Source organism: Polistes fuscatus, unplaced genomic scaffold (assembly GCF_010416935.1).
Source record: "Polistes fuscatus isolate 324 unplaced genomic scaffold, CU_Pfus_HIC Scaffold6, whole genome shotgun sequence".
In the NCBI taxonomy this organism is placed as follows: domain Eukaryota; kingdom Metazoa; phylum Arthropoda; class Insecta; order Hymenoptera; family Vespidae; genus Polistes; species Polistes fuscatus.
This window is the reverse complement of record NW_025113140.1, coordinates 9,568,560-9,588,973: the sequence shown is the minus strand read 5'-3', so window position 1 is coordinate 9,588,973 and position 20,414 is coordinate 9,568,560. Positions and strand designations below refer to the sequence as shown.

General features: G+C 29.9%; 4 protein-coding genes across 5 annotated transcripts; 2 read left to right on the top strand and 2 right to left on the bottom strand.

Moving 5' to 3' along the window:
* Window positions 1-902: 902 nt before the first annotated feature.
* On the top strand, window positions 903-3,957 carry LOC122522868 (transcription initiation factor TFIID subunit 5). The gene is made up of 11 exons (XM_043644205.1): window positions 903-1,055; window positions 1,163-1,348; window positions 1,469-1,671; window positions 1,749-1,945; window positions 2,027-2,231; window positions 2,309-2,428; window positions 2,509-2,654; window positions 2,737-2,874; window positions 2,958-3,151; window positions 3,239-3,530; window positions 3,623-3,957. The coding sequence occupies exons 1-11, from the start codon at window positions 993-995 to the stop codon at window positions 3,835-3,837; spliced, it is 1,959 nt and encodes a 652-aa protein (XP_043500140.1). The 5' UTR covers window positions 903-992; the 3' UTR covers window positions 3,838-3,957.
* A 121-nt stretch (window positions 3,958-4,078) lies between these two features.
* Window positions 4,079-8,217, top strand: LOC122522869 (NCK-interacting protein with SH3 domain). The gene is made up of 9 exons (XM_043644207.1): window positions 4,079-4,327; window positions 4,442-4,626; window positions 4,689-5,546; window positions 5,639-5,841; window positions 5,912-6,015; window positions 6,109-6,327; window positions 6,405-6,577; window positions 6,652-6,749; window positions 6,818-8,217. The coding sequence occupies exons 1-9, from the start codon at window positions 4,303-4,305 to the stop codon at window positions 6,906-6,908; spliced, it is 1,956 nt and encodes a 651-aa protein (XP_043500142.1). The 5' UTR covers window positions 4,079-4,302; the 3' UTR covers window positions 6,909-8,217.
* A 9-nt stretch (window positions 8,218-8,226) lies between these two features.
* LOC122522870 (troponin C, isoallergen Bla g 6.0301) lies at window positions 8,227-15,068 on the bottom strand. Of its 2 annotated transcripts, none has more exons than XM_043644208.1 (6): window positions 14,361-15,068; window positions 12,874-12,904; window positions 10,079-10,222; window positions 9,520-9,639; window positions 8,817-8,948; window positions 8,227-8,519 (listed from the first exon to the last, which is right to left on the bottom strand). In XM_043644208.1, exons 1-6 carry the CDS (start codon window positions 14,382-14,384, stop codon window positions 8,491-8,493), a joined length of 480 nt encoding a protein of 159 aa, XP_043500143.1. In that variant the 5' UTR covers window positions 14,385-15,068; the 3' UTR covers window positions 8,227-8,490. The 2 variants fall into 2 exon arrangements, with proteins under 2 accessions (XP_043500143.1, XP_043500144.1); XM_043644209.1 differs by having other exon boundaries at window positions 14,382-15,065.
* Window positions 15,069-17,860: 2,792 nt separating this feature from the next.
* On the bottom strand, window positions 17,861-19,665 carry LOC122522867 (translocon-associated protein subunit gamma). The gene is made up of 4 exons (XM_043644204.1): window positions 18,897-19,665; window positions 18,557-18,684; window positions 18,387-18,478; window positions 17,861-18,292 (listed from the first exon to the last, which is right to left on the bottom strand). The coding sequence occupies exons 1-4, from the start codon at window positions 19,024-19,026 to the stop codon at window positions 18,094-18,096; spliced, it is 549 nt and encodes a 182-aa protein (XP_043500139.1). The 5' UTR covers window positions 19,027-19,665; the 3' UTR covers window positions 17,861-18,093.
* Window positions 19,666-20,414: the final 749 nt, after the last annotated feature.

Sequence of the window (20,414 nt, the reverse complement as noted above, 5' to 3'; positions counted from 1 at the left end):
TTTTTTTTACAACCCTTCGAAATCGATTTATTTCTAACGTTGTTACTTGTCCACTGACAAAATAATAATCGGTTTGATCGAATAAAGTAATTGTTTTTTATATTAAGCTCAAGATTTTCCAACCCACTTACGTATATTGTTATTTTTATTATATATGCATATTTATTAATAATATTATTATTGTTATTATTATTAGTAGTAATAGTATTATTATAAAGTGGATTATTTTTACAAGTGGAACTATTTAAAAAAAATTACGCAAAGATTTCTACCCCATAAATACATGGAAGTGCACTCACACGTGTGCACACACGTACACACATTAGTGCATATTCTATTTTTATTAAAATAATATATAGAATGATAGATTTATTTATTTACAGCTTGTTAGTCCAGTAAATGGACTTAAGTTTACAAAATAGACTAAATATAAACTTTATATAAAGTATTTAACAATTTTTGATTATTTTTGACTAAATTAAAATGTGTTAGTTCAGCCTACTAAACTAATACTTTAGTTCATAGTAATGTAAGTAAACCAGTGATTCTCCATCACTGTGCCGCGAAATGTTTCTAACAATATTATTAATATTACGTATATATTATCAAATTTACGATATTTTTAATTTATTATTTTATATTTGTTTTATAATAATTTAAAAATTTTTAATTATTCAGTGAGAAAATAAAGATTGGAAACACTGTTCTAACAACATGCTTAAGCACCAACTAATCATAAGCACGAATGAAGATAGTTCTTACTTAGCTCACAACTTTTAGTTCATATTTTGTCCATAGTTGGCGCTGAAGTTGCATACTCTTCGCGTAAATGTAGTGTATAACCTTAATATAGTTCACGTTTAAAATCGATCATTTGTCGACTTTCTTGTATCTACACGATCATTGCTATATTTGAATTGAAATAAGTTTTTAGTTGTCTGTGATAATTGTTTATTTTATTAGTAAAGACATATTAAATAATTCAAACAAATATGGAAAACGAAAAGAATACTATGCTTGCTATCCTGCAGTTTCTTAAGAAATATAACTTGAAGGTAAATTAATGATTTATTTGAATAAGTAAATATATAACCTCAATGTCTGTGTAAACATTCATGATAAAATTGATGTCTGGATATATTTCTTTGATTTTCTTATTTAGGGAACCGAAGAATTATTTAGGAAAGAAGCAAATCTAACAGATGTAACTGCAGATGAAACTGAACAAACAGATTCAGAAGTAAGCAGTGTTCTGTCAGCTTACAAAAGCGAAGGTGATCCTGCACTATATGAAAAAGCATACAGTGAATTAAAGAAATTTGTGGAAAGTTCTTTAGATATATACAAGGTAAGATAATAAGTCAAAAAAACTTATAAATGTTAATACTTTCTTTCAAAAATATTCATATTTTCATTGATGATTGAATTTCATGATTTCATTGATTCATATTTTGTCATTGATGTTTAGCACGAGTTGGGTACGATATTGTATCCAGTATTGGTACATATGTATCTAGAACTAGTATATAATAATCATTCGGAAGAAGCTAAACAATTAATAGCAAAGTTTGGAGCAAATTTAGAAGAATATTGTCAAGCTGATTTAAAAAAGCTTTCGAATGTTACTAAACGGGAACAAATGGCAGGCAATGAATTGACTGATACATTCAAGTACGTAGTTTAGTTTGCGATATACATGTCCACATTTTTAAAAATAATTGTTTCATACAATTAATGCATTTTTATAGATCTAATCAATTTATTATAAGAATGTCGAGGGATACTTTATCGATATTAAAACGACATTTGCAAGAAAAAAAGCACAGCGTGTTGTTGAATATTATACAAGAGCATTTGTATTTTGATATGTACGAAGGAGTTGCTCGTAATAAACAACAAATTGAAGCTACTTCAGGTGCTGTTGTGGGTGAAGCGACAAGGCAAGGTATTGTATCTCTTTATGAAAATTAATTAGTATTAATGAGTTTTGTAATGCAGTCATATTTATGAGTTATATTCTTTACAGATAATAAAACGAAAGTTTATTATGGCCTTTTAAAGGAACCAGATATTCAATGTGTTCCACCAGCCGAAGAAGAAGAGGATGATGTAGTTGGTGCAGATGGAGACAAACCAAAAAAGAAAAAAGCTAAAAAAGATCCCCTATTTTCAAAAAAGACCAAATCAGATCCTAATGCACCATCTGTGGGTAGAATGCCATTACCTAATTTGTAAGTTGGATATATTTATATGTTAAGATAAATTTGATTTTTAAAATCATATTACTAATTCTATTATTTTCATTTAGAAAAGATGTAGATAAAATGGAAAAAGTTAAAGCAATGAGAGAAGCATCTAAAAGAGTTGTTCTTGGTCCTGACACATTGCCTTCTATTTGCTTTTACACGTTACTTAATACTGTACATACGTAAGTATAAAACTATATACATTAATAAAACAAATTTGTATGATTTTATAATTAATAAATGTATGTTAAATTTTATATAGCGTAACAGCAGCTGAAATATCAGAAGATTCAAGTTTATTAGCTGTTGGGTTCAGTGATTCTACTATTAAAGTATGGAGTTTAGTTCCACAAAAATTAAGACTTATGAAATCTGGTGAACAATTACAAGATATTGATAGAGAAGCAGGTATTTTAATGAAATATTTTTTTGAAATTTATATCTTTCATTTAGATACATATATACATGATTTTTTGCATTCGCGTTATAGATGATGTATTAGTCAGAATGATGGATGACAGAACAGCAGAAATAACGAGATCGTTGTATGGACATAGCGGACCAATATACAATCTCTCCTTTAGTCCAGATAGAAGTCTTTTACTTTCATGTTCAGAAGATGCTACAGGTAAAAAATATGATTAACTCTTCTATACTTTTTTCTTACAATTAGTATATTATTCTATAAAGATTGTATTTATTAAATTTCAGTGAGATTATGGTCACTCCATACATGGACATGCGTAGTTTGTTACAAAGGCCATTTATTTCCTGTATGGTGTACAAAATTTTCACCTCATGGTTATTATTTTGCAACAGCCTCTCATGATAAAACAGCTAGACTTTGGGCAACCGATTGTCATCAGCCTCTTAGAATATTTGCTGGCCATCACTCCGACGTTGATGTAAGTTACATTAATTTAAAGAAAAAAATTCAAAAGAAATTTTAGCATTTTTTCTTTTTCTTTAAATAGATAATAATGATTTTATAGATCGTGCAATTTCATCCTAATTCAAATTACATTGCAACCGGCTCCAGCGATATGACCGTGAGATTATGGGATTGTGTAAACGGTAGTCAAGTAAGATTAATGACCGGTCATAAAGCTCCAATATATTCTCTTGCTTTTTCGGCCGAAGGTCGATTCTTAGCATCGGCTGGTGCGGATAATCGTGTGCTGGTATGGGATTTAGCACATGGTCATCTTGTGGCTGCTTTATCTAACCACACAGGTTCCATACATTGTTTATCTTTCAGTAGAGATGGAAATATATTAGTTTCGGGTAAGTTGGTATAATTTTCTTTAACGAAACAACTTCTATAGTATTCTTCTTCTTTGAATTAATTAAATTAATATCTTTTTACTTGATAATAGGTTCCTTGGATTGTACTATAATATTATGGGATTTTACAAAGTTAGCAGAAGAAATGAGCTTGGAAGATGTTAACGTCTCACATAATCCTGATGTAAAAACCAATGCTGAAGCTTATTTATTGCGAACATTTCCGACAAAAAATTCTCCAGTTTTAGCTTTACATTTTTCTAGAAGAAATTTACTATTAGGAGTTGGAATGTTCGATTCTACGTGACCCCTTTTTTCATCATCTACTCCTACCCTAGTTCATTCAATGTATTAAATCATCATGCACAACAAATGCCTCATTATTGTAATAGAACAATCATTGTTAATAAAAATTTTGTACTTTTTATGATCTCATGTTTTCGTATTAATAAACACGATGCATCTCGATCGATACTCGAGATATATCTGTATCTATTTATCCTTTGCACCAATTTTATGCTCAAACTGCAGTTTGGTGCAGTTAAAAATTGCGATATAAGTTATTGGTTATAGAGGGGGCTCTATTCTCGAAATCTTTTCGAAAGCATTTACTCTTGTGTGTGTATCCACGAAAAGGAGCAAGAAAACTATTATGTCGAGCAGAATTGAAAGTGAAATGTTCGTAGCCTGCGCCGAGTAGTTTCCTGTCTGTCTAGTTTTTATTTGGGTGTGTCCCTGGCGAAAGTGTGCTGTGCATTTAACAATCTAAACGATGGGGGAGAATAATGCGAGGTTAGGTGAGTTTACGGATCCATTTATTTTCCCTGTATTAAATTATTTTACTCATTTATTTATTTAATTTGTCATGATTTAATTTTAATATTATTAATTTTAATTATATTTATATATAGAAAATTATGAAATGCTTAAGGCGTTGTACGACTTCGAGGCTACTTTCGCCAAAACTCTTAGCTTTCGTGAAGGGGATCATTTTATATTACATCAAACAAATACTAAGCAAAGAAATTGGTGGCAAGTAGTGAATAGTAAAGCTCAGGTTGGATATATTCCATCCAATTATGTCACTACCAAAAAGGTATGTCAAGTCATGCTCGAATGTACTTTCAAATTCTTCTTTAATCACGCGCTGATCATCAGGTACAGCCACAATTTTTAATCGACTTCTTGGACGGATCTATATTGACTCTACAATCAGAAATTAATAAAAGCGGTGATACGCATAAGCAGGATTTGTTATGTAATTTGTTGGCGAGAAGAAAACAAATAGTTTTAAATAAGAAACAACTTGGACCGAGTCACAAGAGACAAGCACCATTGGCTCCTGACTTTGGAAATACTACACCGACCAAAGAAACTATTCCTCCTGCTGTCTGTCCTAATTCAGATGGAGATGTCAGACTTATACAGAGTAATACTTCTTATGTAACTGCGCAAACTACTCTCCATGGTAATTCTGATCAAGGAGAAGTATATAATACCCAGTGTAGACGTCAATCTGCAACTGAACAACGTAGACAATCTTTCCCTCGTCAGTCTAGTTCAGAGACGGTTCAAAAAGCTTATCCTACTACGCCAGAAGTACATAAGAGTCCTTCGCAGACTAGTGCAAGAACGTCTCCTAATGGTTCGCCTGTTAAAAGTAATTCATTGTGTAATATAAATTCCAAAACGGCTTATCAATTACTCGACAAAGTTCGTCGAAATACTCAATTAAGTTATGAAATGTCTAAAGTGGCGGTCATTGTTGTTGTGAACGAGTTACAGCATCTGCTACCTGATAGTGTTAATCATTATTTTGAAGCATTATTGCATCAATTAGAGACACCATTAACGGTATCAAAAATGAATATCGAAGAAACATATGATGCAAGTAGACTAAAAATTATTTTTACCGAACTCACTACTCGCAAAGAAGATTCTCAGCAAAGAAATTGGATGCTTTATGAGGATGAATCTGTTATAGTAGAAAACATCACTGAGCTTACATCCATATTGGTATTATCTTTGTAGATAAAATTTCTTGAAATATTTTCAATTAATATAATTAAATATTTATATATATATATGTAATAATTTTCTTATCATAGACAAATGCAGATGCAAATGTTTCGAGATACATCTTAAAACAAGATCAATACGACGGTGTTAATGTATTAATTCAGTATTATCAAATGGAGCCAAGATGGACTATAAGACAATTATTGTTGCAATCGTTTGGTGTAATGTGTAGTTTAGATTCTATTATTTTAACTATTATGTTAAACAGCATATTACCAATGGAATTAGCAAGGTAACATAGTTTTGCATAGTTTAATGTCACATATGCAAAACCAGAAAGTTTTTTTTCTAAATTTGTTTAGAGATATGAGGAGTAATCCAAGAAATGTACAGAAATTAAATTATTCTTCATTGCTGCTTAGTATGATTTTTTCAATGGGTGAACCAATGCCAGTTACACATTGGGGTGAGTAAAGTAGGTAGTACATTACATTTGCTGAAATACAACATTAATATGTACATTAATTTCATGATTATCACATTATGAAAATGATTGTAGAACAACTAGGATCTGATTTCGTCTCGTTCCTTTTGGATTTAATAGAAAATCCACCGGATTCTGATTTAGAAGATCAGATTCCTGATTTATTCGTCAATTTAATATTATCATATAATCTGCAATTTACGAATTCGGAAAATTCAGTAATAAGTGCATTAAAAGAGAGAACGGTAGCAAAAATTTTTACTGAAAAAATCCTGTTCCTTTTCAACAGAGAAGGTAATTTATTTTTATAAATTTTTATAGATGAAAAAAATATGAAAGTTATTTTTTAATATTATTGCAATATATTACAGAGGATCCAGTAAGAATATTTGATCACGAACCGCAGCCTCCTCATTCTGTATTGAAATTATTTATCGATTTGTTTAATAACGACTATACGGCAGGTCTTTTCTATACTAATGATGTAAAAGTCTTGATTGAAATTATTTTGAGGCAACTTTTTGATATGTATCCTGGCGATAAGGTAAAGATTATTTTAAAGTACATAGTACAATATTTATATTGAAATTTACTAAATTAAAAATTAATGTTATATAGCGAAGACAATATTTAGAATTGTGTCGCAGAGTATTACGTACTTCAAGTTATAATGAACATCGGCATCAATCGGAAGATCTTTTAAAATGTTTTACAAGGTAAATAAGAGGTATATAATATATACCACAAATGGTCTATATTATTTTTGTTACTTTTAAAAACATAGGATATTTTGCGAGGAAACACCTGAGAGTCAAGAGGACCAACAATTGGTACGTGAAATCAGCAACGAGTTTCCACATTTATTTAAAATGTGACCCTTACTTTCATCCTCCGATAATAAAGACTTGGAGGAAGATGATTTACAAACTTTGGTATGAAGCACAAAACTAGAAAGTAGAATTAAGCAGATATATGCTCAACTTTCTGGTGAGAAATCTTCCTTATTTTTTATAACTCGCCTTCTAATATACATATATTATATATTTTTTTTGCTCTTAAAAAAAAAAAGAAACAAAAAAAGAAGAAATCACTATATCTATAACGAGATGCACACTACATGAAATAATCTTGATAAGATATTCTATTTGCCGAGTTAATATCTTTTCTTAGCTCTATATTCTCGATAGGAAAAGTGTTACCTGCTAATAGCGACAGATATGTGATTACATGTTACCAAAATGAAGAAAATTATCATACGCGTGTATCTAACTATACTACGTATATATCATACGTTTAGTGTTATTCGAGAGAAATATCTCATTCCAAATACGAGGACCATGACTATATATTATCGTCCTATTTACCCATTCAGATTTAATATGATTTTAAATCGTTTAAAATAATTAGATATAATAATAATCCTATCGCAAAGGTTTATTTACGAATTTGTTGCATTTTTGGAACTTTTAATGATATTATTATGAAGAAAAGCAAAAAAAGACGAACAATTTAGTCTTTAATATAGTTATATATCTTCGTGTTAAGCATAATCTAGTCGAAGACTATATATATTATATATATATATTATATATATATATTATATATTTATTGGAATAGAACTTTTATCATCACGTTTCTTACCTTTACGTGCTATATTCTTTGGTGAGATCTATTTCGATAGAATTGAACATTTAAAATGCAAGTTTACGTGGATACTTCTCTGTGCCACTTATAGTTATCGAATCTCCTAGTCTATCGCTAGTAACTATATTTTTTTAACAGTATAGTATTATATTATGTTTACACGACTATTAGACAAATTTAAATTAAGCAAAACTATTTGCAACTAAAGAGATGCAGTTAAAATGATATTATAATTAACATGAAAATGTTGAACGAATAAAAAGATTTAGGTGATGTATATTTATCATCTATTATAAAATCCTATCCATTTGTTCTTTTCTATTTTTTTTTTTTTTATTTTAGGAGTAAAAGATTAAGAAAAGAAAAATATTAGACAAATTTTTTCTCAATGTGTTTTTATTAACAACAATAAATACTGTTTATGGAAAATATAGCAGGCATGACGTCAGTAATGTATAATCAAACGCACAAAAATGTATGTAAATCTGTTGCAAATAAACATGCACGCGCGAGTAACGCATGGTGCACGAATAATAGCAATAGAATTCTCCTCCCAACTTTCGTCTCTAAAATATTATTATGATGTAACACGGCTATGTGTTTCACGTATACTCCATCCTAACGTTTAGTTTATACGCGAGTAATCGTTTATAGCTTTTTTTTTTATTTGTGTGATAAACGCGTGACGTTATTTCTTTTTTTTTTTTTAATTTATTTTCATTTAATTATATTTTTTTATTTTTTTTTTTTGTAAAGAAAAAGAAAACAAAAAAATTCACGGCAGTTAACGCTACCGGACACTTTGAGTCGTGATTATTCTCCTGTCATCATTTCCATAAATTCTGAAACAAAAGTAACATTTGTTAAGGATAATAATGTTTATTTAAACAAAAGTATATATATATGTTATATTGTGAAAACTTTCTAGCAAGATAATAAATAACTTTATGCAGCTGTTACTGCGTATCAGAAAATATAAAAAAAAAGAACATGAATGCCAAGTCTTTGATACTGAAATTGAAATAGTTATATATGTGTACCGATTTTTCTTATAATCGATACATGCCAAATGTATATTATAGTAAACTAAACTTCTCGTTAATTAAGCAATATATATAATATATCATGATCATACGTACCATCGAAATCTACGGTTCCGGAACCATCAGAATCAATTTCTTCGATCATGATATCCAATTCCTCGTCCGTTAATTGATCATCAAGTTCTCTTAAGATTTCACGCAAGCAGGTTGTTGGGATGTATCCGTTACCTGTTACCAAAAATTAAAAAATCACTCATTCATTCAATAAATATATATTATATTAAAAATTATTTTAAATTATAATTTTAATGAATATTTTCATCCCCGAATTCGATCGGTGATATTTTCTTTAAAAAGCTGACTATAAAACGATCTCAACGGCGTTATTGTAGATTTTCTAATATTGCAGTTAGCTATTCCTGTAACGTGTTCCATTTCGTTTCTAGTTAAATTCCCGCGAATTTCTTCTTTCCTATCTCTCTAACGTCTCTCTATCTATTTATCTAACTCTACGTTCTTCTTCTTCTATCACCCCTCAGCCATCCTCCCCCCAGCCACCCCCTCGACCCCTTAAACCTCCTCTTATCTCATTTTACTTCTTATGACTTGGCCGATCTCCAAGGAAAAACGAAAACCATCGGGATCATCCGAGGTATTACGACGTCATAGATCTTTTTACGATATGGAACGTAAATCATTCTGATATGATCGTCTCGTCATCGCTAATTCATGATGAACAAATATTGGTAATAAAAAAAATGGATAAAAAGAAAAAACGAGATTCGTTTTTGGTTCCTACCTTCTTTGTCGTAAAGCCTAAAAGCTTCTCGAAGTTCTTTCTCGAGTGCTTCGGCATCTTCCTCAACGATGAATTTCGCGGCCAAGGTGACGAACTCTTCGAATTCCAAACGTCCCGATTCTAAATACAAAATAGAAAAAAAGAAAAAGAAAAAATCAATAGATCGGATTACTTATTTTCTATTACTTTATTTTATCTTTTATTTTTTTCTCAATTATATAAAAAACAATCCCTTAGGAAGGATCATTGTTAAAATTTGAATTAAATTATTCCCTCTTATGCGCGTGTGTGCATTTTGGTGTTGCATTAATAAGTATAATAGGATATATAGAATAAAAAAGAAAATTGTTTAATACAAAATACACAATTATTTTTAGATAAAAAAAAAATACTAGTATTATTAATATAAATATAAATTAATCCAAATTTCGATATCATATACTTATTGGCCAACGCGTAAGATGTACATCGAAATAATAATAAAATAAAATTCAATTAAAAAAAAAATGTATATATATATATAAATATATAAATTAATTATCTTCAATATATTACTCACTGTCAGCATCAACTTCATCTATAAGTTCATCGAGAGTTTTCTTGTTGAAAGGTTGTCCCATAAGTCGAAGTATATCAGCCACCATGTCGGTGGGAATGCTGCCACTTTTTTCTCTATCGAAGCTGTCGAAAGCTTTGCGAAGGACTATTTTAAAAACAAATAATGAAACACGATTTAGATTTAAAGAAATTTTCGTTGAAAAATTGGATTTGTTAGAAATGTATTTTATTTCCACCATCCCCCCCTCCCTCCCTCCATCTCTCTTTCTCTCTCGTTTTCGTTTTTCGTTTTTCGTTTCTCGTCTTCGGGTTAAAAGCTCGCAGCATCTAAATGTTGACGCAGTGCGCCATCGTTTCTTGCGATTCAAATTTAGATCCGATGTTAATGCCCTTCCTTACCCTCGCGATTTTGGCTCGGAGCTTATTTGGCTTTCTATATCATCGCTCATAGTCGTTTACATCGTTTATTTACTACTGTCTCGAGTAAGAGAGAGAAGATTGAGAGAGAGAGAGAGAGAGAGAGAGAGAGAGAAAAGAAGAACTTTAGCCCTTTTACTTTCTTTCTTTTTCTTTTTTATTTTTTCTTTCTTTTTCTTTACCAACTTAAATCAACGATTTCTTATTTTATTTTTAGATTTGCAAAACCAAAATTACGCGGCGGTCCCATTTTACGAATCGATAAAATAATAATCGATATTAAAAACGAGAACATAAATCTGTATCTATATTTACGAAGAACATAAATCATATTTTACATAGAAAATTTCGAATTCAAACGACGAACGCAATTCTATAGCAACGGGCAGTGACTACGTAACGCGTTATTTAATTTATATCGTTCGTAAACAAACGAATGTGTAACTACTGTCCTTATTTCTAAAAACAAACTGATTACAGAATTGCGAAGCTTTCATAAGTACCGTTTTTAACTTGGTTTTACAGTTGTTGTTTACGATTTTGGCGACGACAAGTGTAGAAAATTTCGAATTCAAACGACGAACGCAATTCTATAGCAACGGGCAGTGACTACGTAACGCGTTATTTAATTTATATCGTTCGTAAACAAGCGAATGTGTAACTACTGTCCTTATTTCTAAAAACAAACTGATTACATATTGGCGAAGCTTTCATAAGTACCGTTTGTCTCTATCATCCAAATTTTCTTTCTACAAGATATCATCAAAAGAAGAAAAAAAGAGAAAAACAAAAATCGAAGTGGGGTTTTAACACAGAAAAAGAAACAATTTGAATTAGAATATAGTGCAGAGAACAATCTTCAGCGAGAGATGAATCGTTTGCTTCAGGATCCAAAGTTATGAGATTCTGCGTATTCTTTTTTTGTTTTTTTCTTTTGGTTTTCAAAAAAAAATTTTCTTTCTTTTTTACTTTTATTTCACACGAGAGGAGGTTGGAAAAAAGAATATTGTTGTGCGGAGTTTATTTTTATCAATACGATAGGATTCGAACGCGAGCAAGGACGACGGGGGACTCTGATCGATCGTCATGCGATATCGTTCAAACGAATGAGAGAGAAAAAGAGAAAGAGAGATATAGAGAGAGAGAGAGAATAGCACCATGCAAGCTAAACTTAGGGACACCCAGCAGCTGCTCCCAATCGAATCGAAGCTCAAATAAACTCCGAGTACCTTTGTCGAGGCACGTTTTAGCAGCGTTAACAGGATGAACTTCGAACGATGGGAAGGAAGGAAGGAAGGAAGGAAGAAGGGATTTTACAAGTACGATTTAGAAATCCTCTAGTTTCTTAAACGTTACTGCCCGGCTTTACCAACTTCTTAAGAGTCACGTGCGTTCATTTTTAGCCTTTGAAATGATGCTGCTAAAGTAAGACGAACGAAATCGGGGTGGGGTGGGACCGAACGTTCAACCCAAAAACGTTTTTAACTGTACGAGACAAAGATATGAAATGTATTACGTTACTCAAGATTTTATCTTACGAAAGTTTATCCCTCTTGTGTCGTGATTATTTTTAATACTTATTTTTTTTACTTTTTTAATCTTTTTTCTTTTCATATTCGAATATAAGAACGCGACAATTAAAATATAAAACGATGACGGAGCTCTGGAATGTTTTTGATATTGTTAATACTGTATTAACAAATGCATAGTTAATTTTTTTCTTTTTTATTTTTTTCCTCAATAAAATTAATATAAATGATTTACGGTATAACTAGGGATCTGGATTTCGTCTCGTTTCCTTTTTTTTTCTTTTTTTTTTGAATTAGAGAAGAAAATCTTCCATCGGATTAAGAGATTTGTTACTGAAAGTTATTTATTTATTTTTAACGTTTCAACTATTCACGATAATTCGAAGTGGGGGAATGTTTTTTCTTCCCCCTCAAATATCCAATTCATTTGTTTCGCATTACGATTGATATGTAAAATGCAAAAATAAAAATTCAATTACGGATATCAATATTTTACATCAATTACATCGCGGCAAACGAAACACAATGAAAAAGTATTTACAGTTAGTTAGAGAGAGTTAGGCTGAACACTAGCGTGAGGGAGAAAAGGGTGACTACGAGACACGAAAGGGGGAGAGGTAAGAGAAGCAACTCTAAATTTAGTCAGGCCACACTGAAAATAAGATGATACATTTTCCGGAACTTTGTCATCCGAGACTCGATCCGTAAAACGTATCTCATGCTTTTATTCAACGAACTAACGAAAGATCTTTTCTCATCTTTTATCAATGTAAAAGATATTTATTAGAAATGAAAAATTGATGTATATATATATATATATGAAACAAGATAATTAATTTGATTAACTTACCAGCAATTTGTTCCGCTGGCAACTCGTCGGCCTGTAAAATAAGAAGAAAAAAAACCATATCGAACGATCAGAAATGTAATCGATTTATTGATCATCGTCGTCGTCTCGCCACGATATGCAACAAAAATTATGCGAGCTGCCAACAACGATGTTTTCTAATTAAATTACGACGACGATATTGAATTTACTTTTAATTCTTTTTTATTTTTTCTATTATTATTATTATTATTATTATTATTATTAATACTATTATTAATATTAATATTAATATTGTGTGCAATCAATCACAATTTTTATTACGTTCAATACAATAATTTGTTATGTTCGTTACGTGCATTGTTACAAAATACGGTATAATTTTTCTGTTTCTTGTTTTTTTCTCCTTTTTGTTTGGTTTATTTTTCTTTTTTGCCAAAAATTCGTGCAAAATTTTTATAACGACACTCGTAAACTTCTTTTTTAAATTTATCAAAATGTTTTTCCGAGTTGTTTTTTCTTTTTTTTGTTTTTCTATTCAAAAATCACGATAACGGATCAAATTTAATTAATAACACTTTGGATAGAGTCGAATAATGAAGAATTTGTTGCGTCGTGGGATTATTCGGACGATTAATCGATTTAAAATTGACGAAAATAATCGATTATTCGATGTCGTTTCCCCGTTCGTACGATTTATTACATTTATTTTTTTTTATCTATTTTTTTTATATATATATTTATTTATGTAGGGCAAATATATTTATAGAAAATCCTAAATTTGTTATTCGGCACAATCGTGATCGGAGAAACGTCTTCGAAAAAAATTCGCCTAAGAAACAATCACGTTTCCAAGACCTCGCACCTCCCGAACATGCTTCATCATATTTTTTCTTTTTTCTTATTTTTTTTTACTCCCGAACAAATTCCCGCGTTTTTTTTCTATTCTTTAACGAAATACGTCTTCTTCGTTTTTCTTTTTCGCGACGCACATTTTCCACTATATTTCTCTCGCGGTAGATAATAAAAATTATTATTTTTTATTTTTTATTTTTCATTTTGTTACAAAATTTCGTGCACTAGAAAGAAAGATAGATAGATAGAAATAGAAAGAAAATATTAAAAAGTAAATAACACTTACACGAAACCAATAGAATAGATAAAACACGTAATTACAAATTGTTCGAACAAACATGCCAATAGTATAATGAAAAGAAGAAATTAGAAATAATGTGTTATACGAAAAAGTGTTTTTATTTTTCTTTTTTTTTCTTGCATGTGATACGTAAAAAAAAGAAAAAAAAAAAATAGAACAAAATTACATACGAATAACGAAGAGAGTAAAAATACAAAAAGTAAAAGAGAAATAAAGAGTTAAAGAAAGTGAGAGAGAGAAAGAATGTGAGAGAGAGAGAGAGAGAGAGGTAGTACAATTAAAAAATATAATAAATAAAAGATAGAATATAGATAGACAATAGGAAAACGTGTATGTTACCAGGGCGACGACTTACGATATCATCGATTGAACATACCATGATGGCGACGCGGATTTTTTCGTTCTTTTTATTTTTTATATATATATATCTTTTATATATATATATGCAGTGTTATATATTATATATACGTTTGTACGTATATATCAGGCTCGATATTATTATAATAATGATCGACACAATCAGTGATATTGATCGAACGCTTGGATTTACGGTCACTCGATTATAATATATGGAACGTTTGAAGAATAATTATTATTATTATTATTGTTAATATACGATTTAAAAAAAAATCGATATTAAAATAATCAGTGAGAAAGTGATTCTTATATTTGTTATCTTTTTCTGTTTCTTTTTTGTTTCGTGTTACGAACAACGAGAGAAAATCTCGTTAACGAGAGTAAACGGTCGGATAGATTAGAAGACGAAGTCAAATAGTTTACGATGGAACCACAATGGATGTAATGATAATTAATTAGAAAAAAAAAATAAAATAAAAGAGAGAGATAAAATGAAAATACAAAAAAAAAAAGAAAAAGAAGAAAACTGTGTAATCCCAAAAAGTCGATGTACGATTGTTATTTATCTACTTTTTATTATTATTATTTTTCGTTTGATAAGTTATTATTTTATTTTTATATATATATATATTTTTATTTTTTCGACTCGAGCCTAACGGACGAGCTTAAAGCTTAACGAACACTGTCAAGAGAAGCGAGAACTGCCGCGGTAATATTCGAATGATCCGATATAGCGGTTGCGTACCGGTTCCGGACCGCGCCCCGCAACTTCCAACCAATCAAAAGCTTTTATCTTTTGTAGGGGGGCCTTAGGAGCTTTCGGAAGGGCGCTTGCGCTATTTCGGGGATCTGATACGACCACTTGGCATTTTCCTCCTCGTTTCCAGGACTCTCTCCCCCACCCACTCCCCTCTCATACTCTCTCTCTCTCTCTCTCTTTTTTTCTTTTTCTTTCTTATTTTTATTATATATATATTTTTTTTTCGTTCTTATTTCTTTCTTTTTTAATCCTCGTTCGAGGAAAAATTGTTGTTTCTTCTTCTTCTTGCGTGTGTGTGTTCTTTTTTTTTTTTAGTTGCTTTCGTCAACTCGGTTTTATCGTTCTTTTTGTCTTTTCTTTTTATATTTCGAAAGTCGAATTGCATTTGAATCCTTTTTTTTAAAAAGAATCAATGAACGGTAGTACGAATAAATGAATGGAACGGTTATGATCGGAATTTTTGATTTCTCCGTTAGTTATTTTATGTTTTACGCGTGACCGTGATCTTTCGAGGAAGTAAATTGGTTTTTTTTTTTTTTTTATCGGAAATCAAATGAATATTCTTCGTTACGAAAATAGATAATCAGAATTTCTCTAATTCAGAGTGTAAGCGACAGTAAAATGTAGAAATTGTGTATGGTGCCCGATGATGCACTCAAGTTCGAGAGTTTGTTGCTTGGAGAGAAGACAAACATTTTTCTTTTACGACGATACGCTATTATCTTTATTGGAATGATTCTTTTTTTTCCGTTTTATTTATTTTTTTATAACTTAATGTCGCAATTCGAAGACGTGATCTTATTGTTGCATCGGTTTAATTCGAGTAAGAAATATTTGTAAAAATAGATAAGACGACCGTTGTTTTTCGACATTGCTCAAGTACGCATTATGCCTGAACGTAGAACAAACCACACAACATCAGGCGCCGTGATGTTTTCAAATATAGCTATTATTTTCCTATTTAACTTGTTTTGCCAGGATTTTCTTTAGGATTCCTTGCCAGGTAGTCGTCAGTCTTTTTCTGAATCATTTTCACAATGTCGACGTTGTAATGATGCGAAGAAGTAAATTGATTATAATGTTTACTAGTGTTAGAATAAGATATTGCATTGGATTTTATCTATGGCATCGTGGATGTTTAAATCGTTAATAGTACACGAACTCTATTTTTAAATAATTTTAATCTAATTCAGTTGAATTTCTATTTTCTCATTGACTAAATCGAACAGCATGTAAGTTTTGACCGTTACTTAAATGTATCCGAAACGTGGGCAAGTAAATTCTTGAGATGTTTACGTACACCGTTGTTGATTTGAAATGGTCCATTGATTTATGAATGTGTGATAAACAACAAAGCAAACAAGTTGCTCACTCGTAAATCCTGCATTTAACTAAGTTGAATCAATGTATTTGGACAATATCCAAGGTATATACTTCTTAATGATATTACGAGTAGTCTTACGGGTATCCTAAAAAAATGATTCATCAGTATGGTGAAAAGATTCGTTTAATGTTATAATAATGAAATGAAATCGACTACAATGGGAGTATGAAAATTTTATATTGAAAAATATCCTTGATACGTCACGTGCCAACTTTGAAACTGATACCTGGCCAAGTGTTTCAAGTTACCATTTTATCGTCCATCCATCTTATAATAAGCTATAGTCTTTGGAAAGTTTATGCAAATGGATTTCCCAAGATTGCGTGAGAAGACTTGACATGGCAATATAGTCAAACCAACTAACTGAGATTTATTCCTGTCAGATTCGTAAGCAATGCGAATACTTTACTCGAAAGACGGGGAATTTCTTGATTTATAATCTTTAATTTACACTAATGATGGACACTTCGTACTCTTAAATTACTCATTTAAATTAATATAATTATTATATTCTTTCCTTTCTTTTTTAGGTATAATTGAAATTAATTTTTAAATGAGAGTAAAAAAAAGTGTTTCAGACGCATATTGTCGCGCGTTTAAAATAAATTTGTAATATTTTTATTAGAAAAAAAAAATACTAATTTAAATTAAATATCATATTTTCTCATTTTTCAAGACATAATTGTAGCCAATTGTTATAAATAAATGTTTAATAGTATTGTACTTTTACAGTTTAGGCGTTATAAAAATTATCACGTACGAGAGATACTAATTTAAATGAAACATTATTATTTTTTCTTTTTATTTTTATTTCTTTTTTTTTTTTTTAAAAACAATCTAGGCCAATTATTAAACCGACGAACACGTTGCTACAGAGAAATTTTTATTTTGTTTTTTCTTTTTCTTTTTGTTTTCTCGTAGAAGAAGTAGAGTACTGTTGCGCGTCAAACATTTTTAGTATTTTTATCACAAACGGGTAAACATTGGGCTTACGATTTAAACGAAAGCATACGTGTCCAGACTTTAGTTCGTTGGTGGATAACTTATTGGCCATTTGCCCATTTTAAACGGGAGACGTATAAAACTTCAGACAGGTCTACGTTGGTCCATGTGTATGTATACATATAAACCGGGTACGATATCTTCTCGTTTTTCTACGACTCGTAAAATACATTACGTTTTGTGCTAAGCACAGCACGAAGAAGGCTTGCTTGCTGCTTCGTCATTTTGAATTATTTCAACGATTATGGATAATCGTTCCGTACGAATACGTAAGTTGTTAAAGTTCTAATAATTCTCAGGCAAGATGAAATCTCTTACATATATGTATATATACGAGAGAATTTTATCACGATTATGAAATATTTCCATATATTATTTAAATCTAATTCGTCAATGTATCCCATTTTAATCCTAATTTTAATTCATTCATTTCTATGATTTAATTATAGATAATAACACGTTTATTACCTATGTACAATAGTTTTTTTATATAACAAAGATTTTATAAAATGGGTGACATATTTTTACAAAACAAATGAACGTGGTGGAATTATTAAATTATTATTATTATTATTATTATTATTATTATTGAGAACCTGTAGATAACAATGCTAACAATGCACTAGTTGCACCAACGGAAAGTATATAATTTACTGCTGGAGAAAATGCTCTTAAGATGTAAAATGAAGACACTATGACAAAGGCGAGGAATAAAGCGTTATTGTAGAAAATAGAAAAGGTTGTTGCTTCGTAATCAGCGACTTCATTTTTCTTCCACAAAATTCTAAAAAGAAAAAAAAACAATATAAATAATAATGTGTATTCATTTTATTAGAAATAATAATATTTAGTATTAGAATTATAAACCAATTTAATACCTTTCATCTTTTTCCTTTTTACTCATTTTCTTATCTTCTGCAAGCTTGCGATTCATTTCCTTGGTAACTGCATCTTCTCTTTTTACTGCAATCTTTATCGTAAAATATGATTTTAGTACACAAGGGAATTTAAAATTAATTAAAAAATATAATATGTAATTTTAACATACTTTATGTTTGAGAATGAATTTGGTATTCTTATAAGCAAGTGCAAGAGTATAAGTGCTTATTAAAGTAACAAATACGAAAGAAACCAAATTGGCATATAGATCAATCATATGAATCCTCCAGAATAGCCCTGTAATAAATAAATAATCGATTAGATCAAATGATTAACAAACAAAATAAAATTGGAGGTTAATTTCCAAAACGTTTCAACCATAATAAATACCTTTGATAAAACGTAAAACCATGAAATAAGATCAACTTAAAATAAAAAGTAAAGTTTCAATCCGTTGAAACATAACACTTAAAAATAATAAATATTGTAGAAAATGATTGTGTACTTACAAATTGGTATCGCAGATACTATAAGTGCATTACCATAAAATAATGCCGAAGATTTGGTAGAAACATTTCGAGAAAAATCCTGAAGTAATAGTTCTTCCTCTTTGGTAAATGCTTTTGATTTTCCTGACATTTTGAATGATTTTTTAATAGAAAACAACTGAATTGACACACGAAAGCTGTTCGTAAGAAAACGAAGTAACCTTCTGTTAAAAGTCTAATTCGGCGCATGCGCAGTAACGTTATAAGTGTGGCGCGTGTGACGACGTGTCAAACGAAACGTCACTTCAGTTGGATATGCAAGCGGTGCACTCTGGCGGAGTTTGTTAAAACTTAGCCGTCACGTGAGCATCAATGGAGGCAAGATTCAATTTTTTTTCTTACGACTAAACAAGCAACTAAAAAACTTTTTCTTTTTTGATTTATGCACATATCTACAAACATATTGTCTAATTATTAATTTTATCGTATAGTTATTATAAAGTTTTATTTATTACTTTTTAATTATCAATTAAATATAATTATTTTTGTAGGTAATGTAAAAATTGGCAAGACTTTGAAAACGTTGTTTGCTTTATTGTATATTCCTTTTGTCCTCGTAGTAGGTACATTTTAGCATCTAAAATGCTCATTCACAATCCACTAAATTTCTCGCACAGAGTTGCTCTTATCCTTTGTATTTTTCTCCCTTCTATTTCTGTGAATTTTTTTCTTTTTATATTCTTATTATTCGTGTTTTATTTTTTTATTTTCTTTTTTATTTATTTATTTATTTATTCTATCCTACTCGTACATTCGCTCTTCTTCTCTCATTCATAGATAAATAAATTATAGGCTAATATTTACAATATCTTAATAATTTCTTTCTCTTACTTAATAGTCCTTTGTCACTTAATAGAGATGTATCTTGTAAAGAATCTAGAAATATTGAGCTTGGTCTGGTTGATATACTTAATGTATTTGTCATTTTGCTTGTGAATCGCGTACAATGTGTAGATATTATGTATTACACATAAACGTGTACTTTTTTTTGTTTATTCTTTTTGTTTCTTTTAAATTATTTCAAACTTTTACGTCGTAATTATCGAATACGTCTATTCATTTTTGGTGCAGCTTTTAAAATGTTTCATCGTGAACTAGAACGAAAAATCTGAACAAATCATTTTGGCATCATATAAACGTAAAAATTGATGAAAGTATTCACAACGCTATTTAATTTTTTATTATTTTTTCTTTTGTTGTTTTTTTTTGTTTAATACGAGATTCGAGCGATTAATAATTATTAATTATTTATTTTTTCTTTACCATAAATCGATGAATAAAATCGCGACTATAGTACGATTAAAATAAAGATACTAGAAAAATATTTGAACGCATTATAATTGTAAATTTCCGATAGAATATTTCATAGAATATTTCGTTCCATAAATATATATATATATATATATATAAAACTTTATCGAGTATTTTTTTGTTTTTCTTTTTTCTTTCAAATAAAATTAACAACAACGTGAATTATTA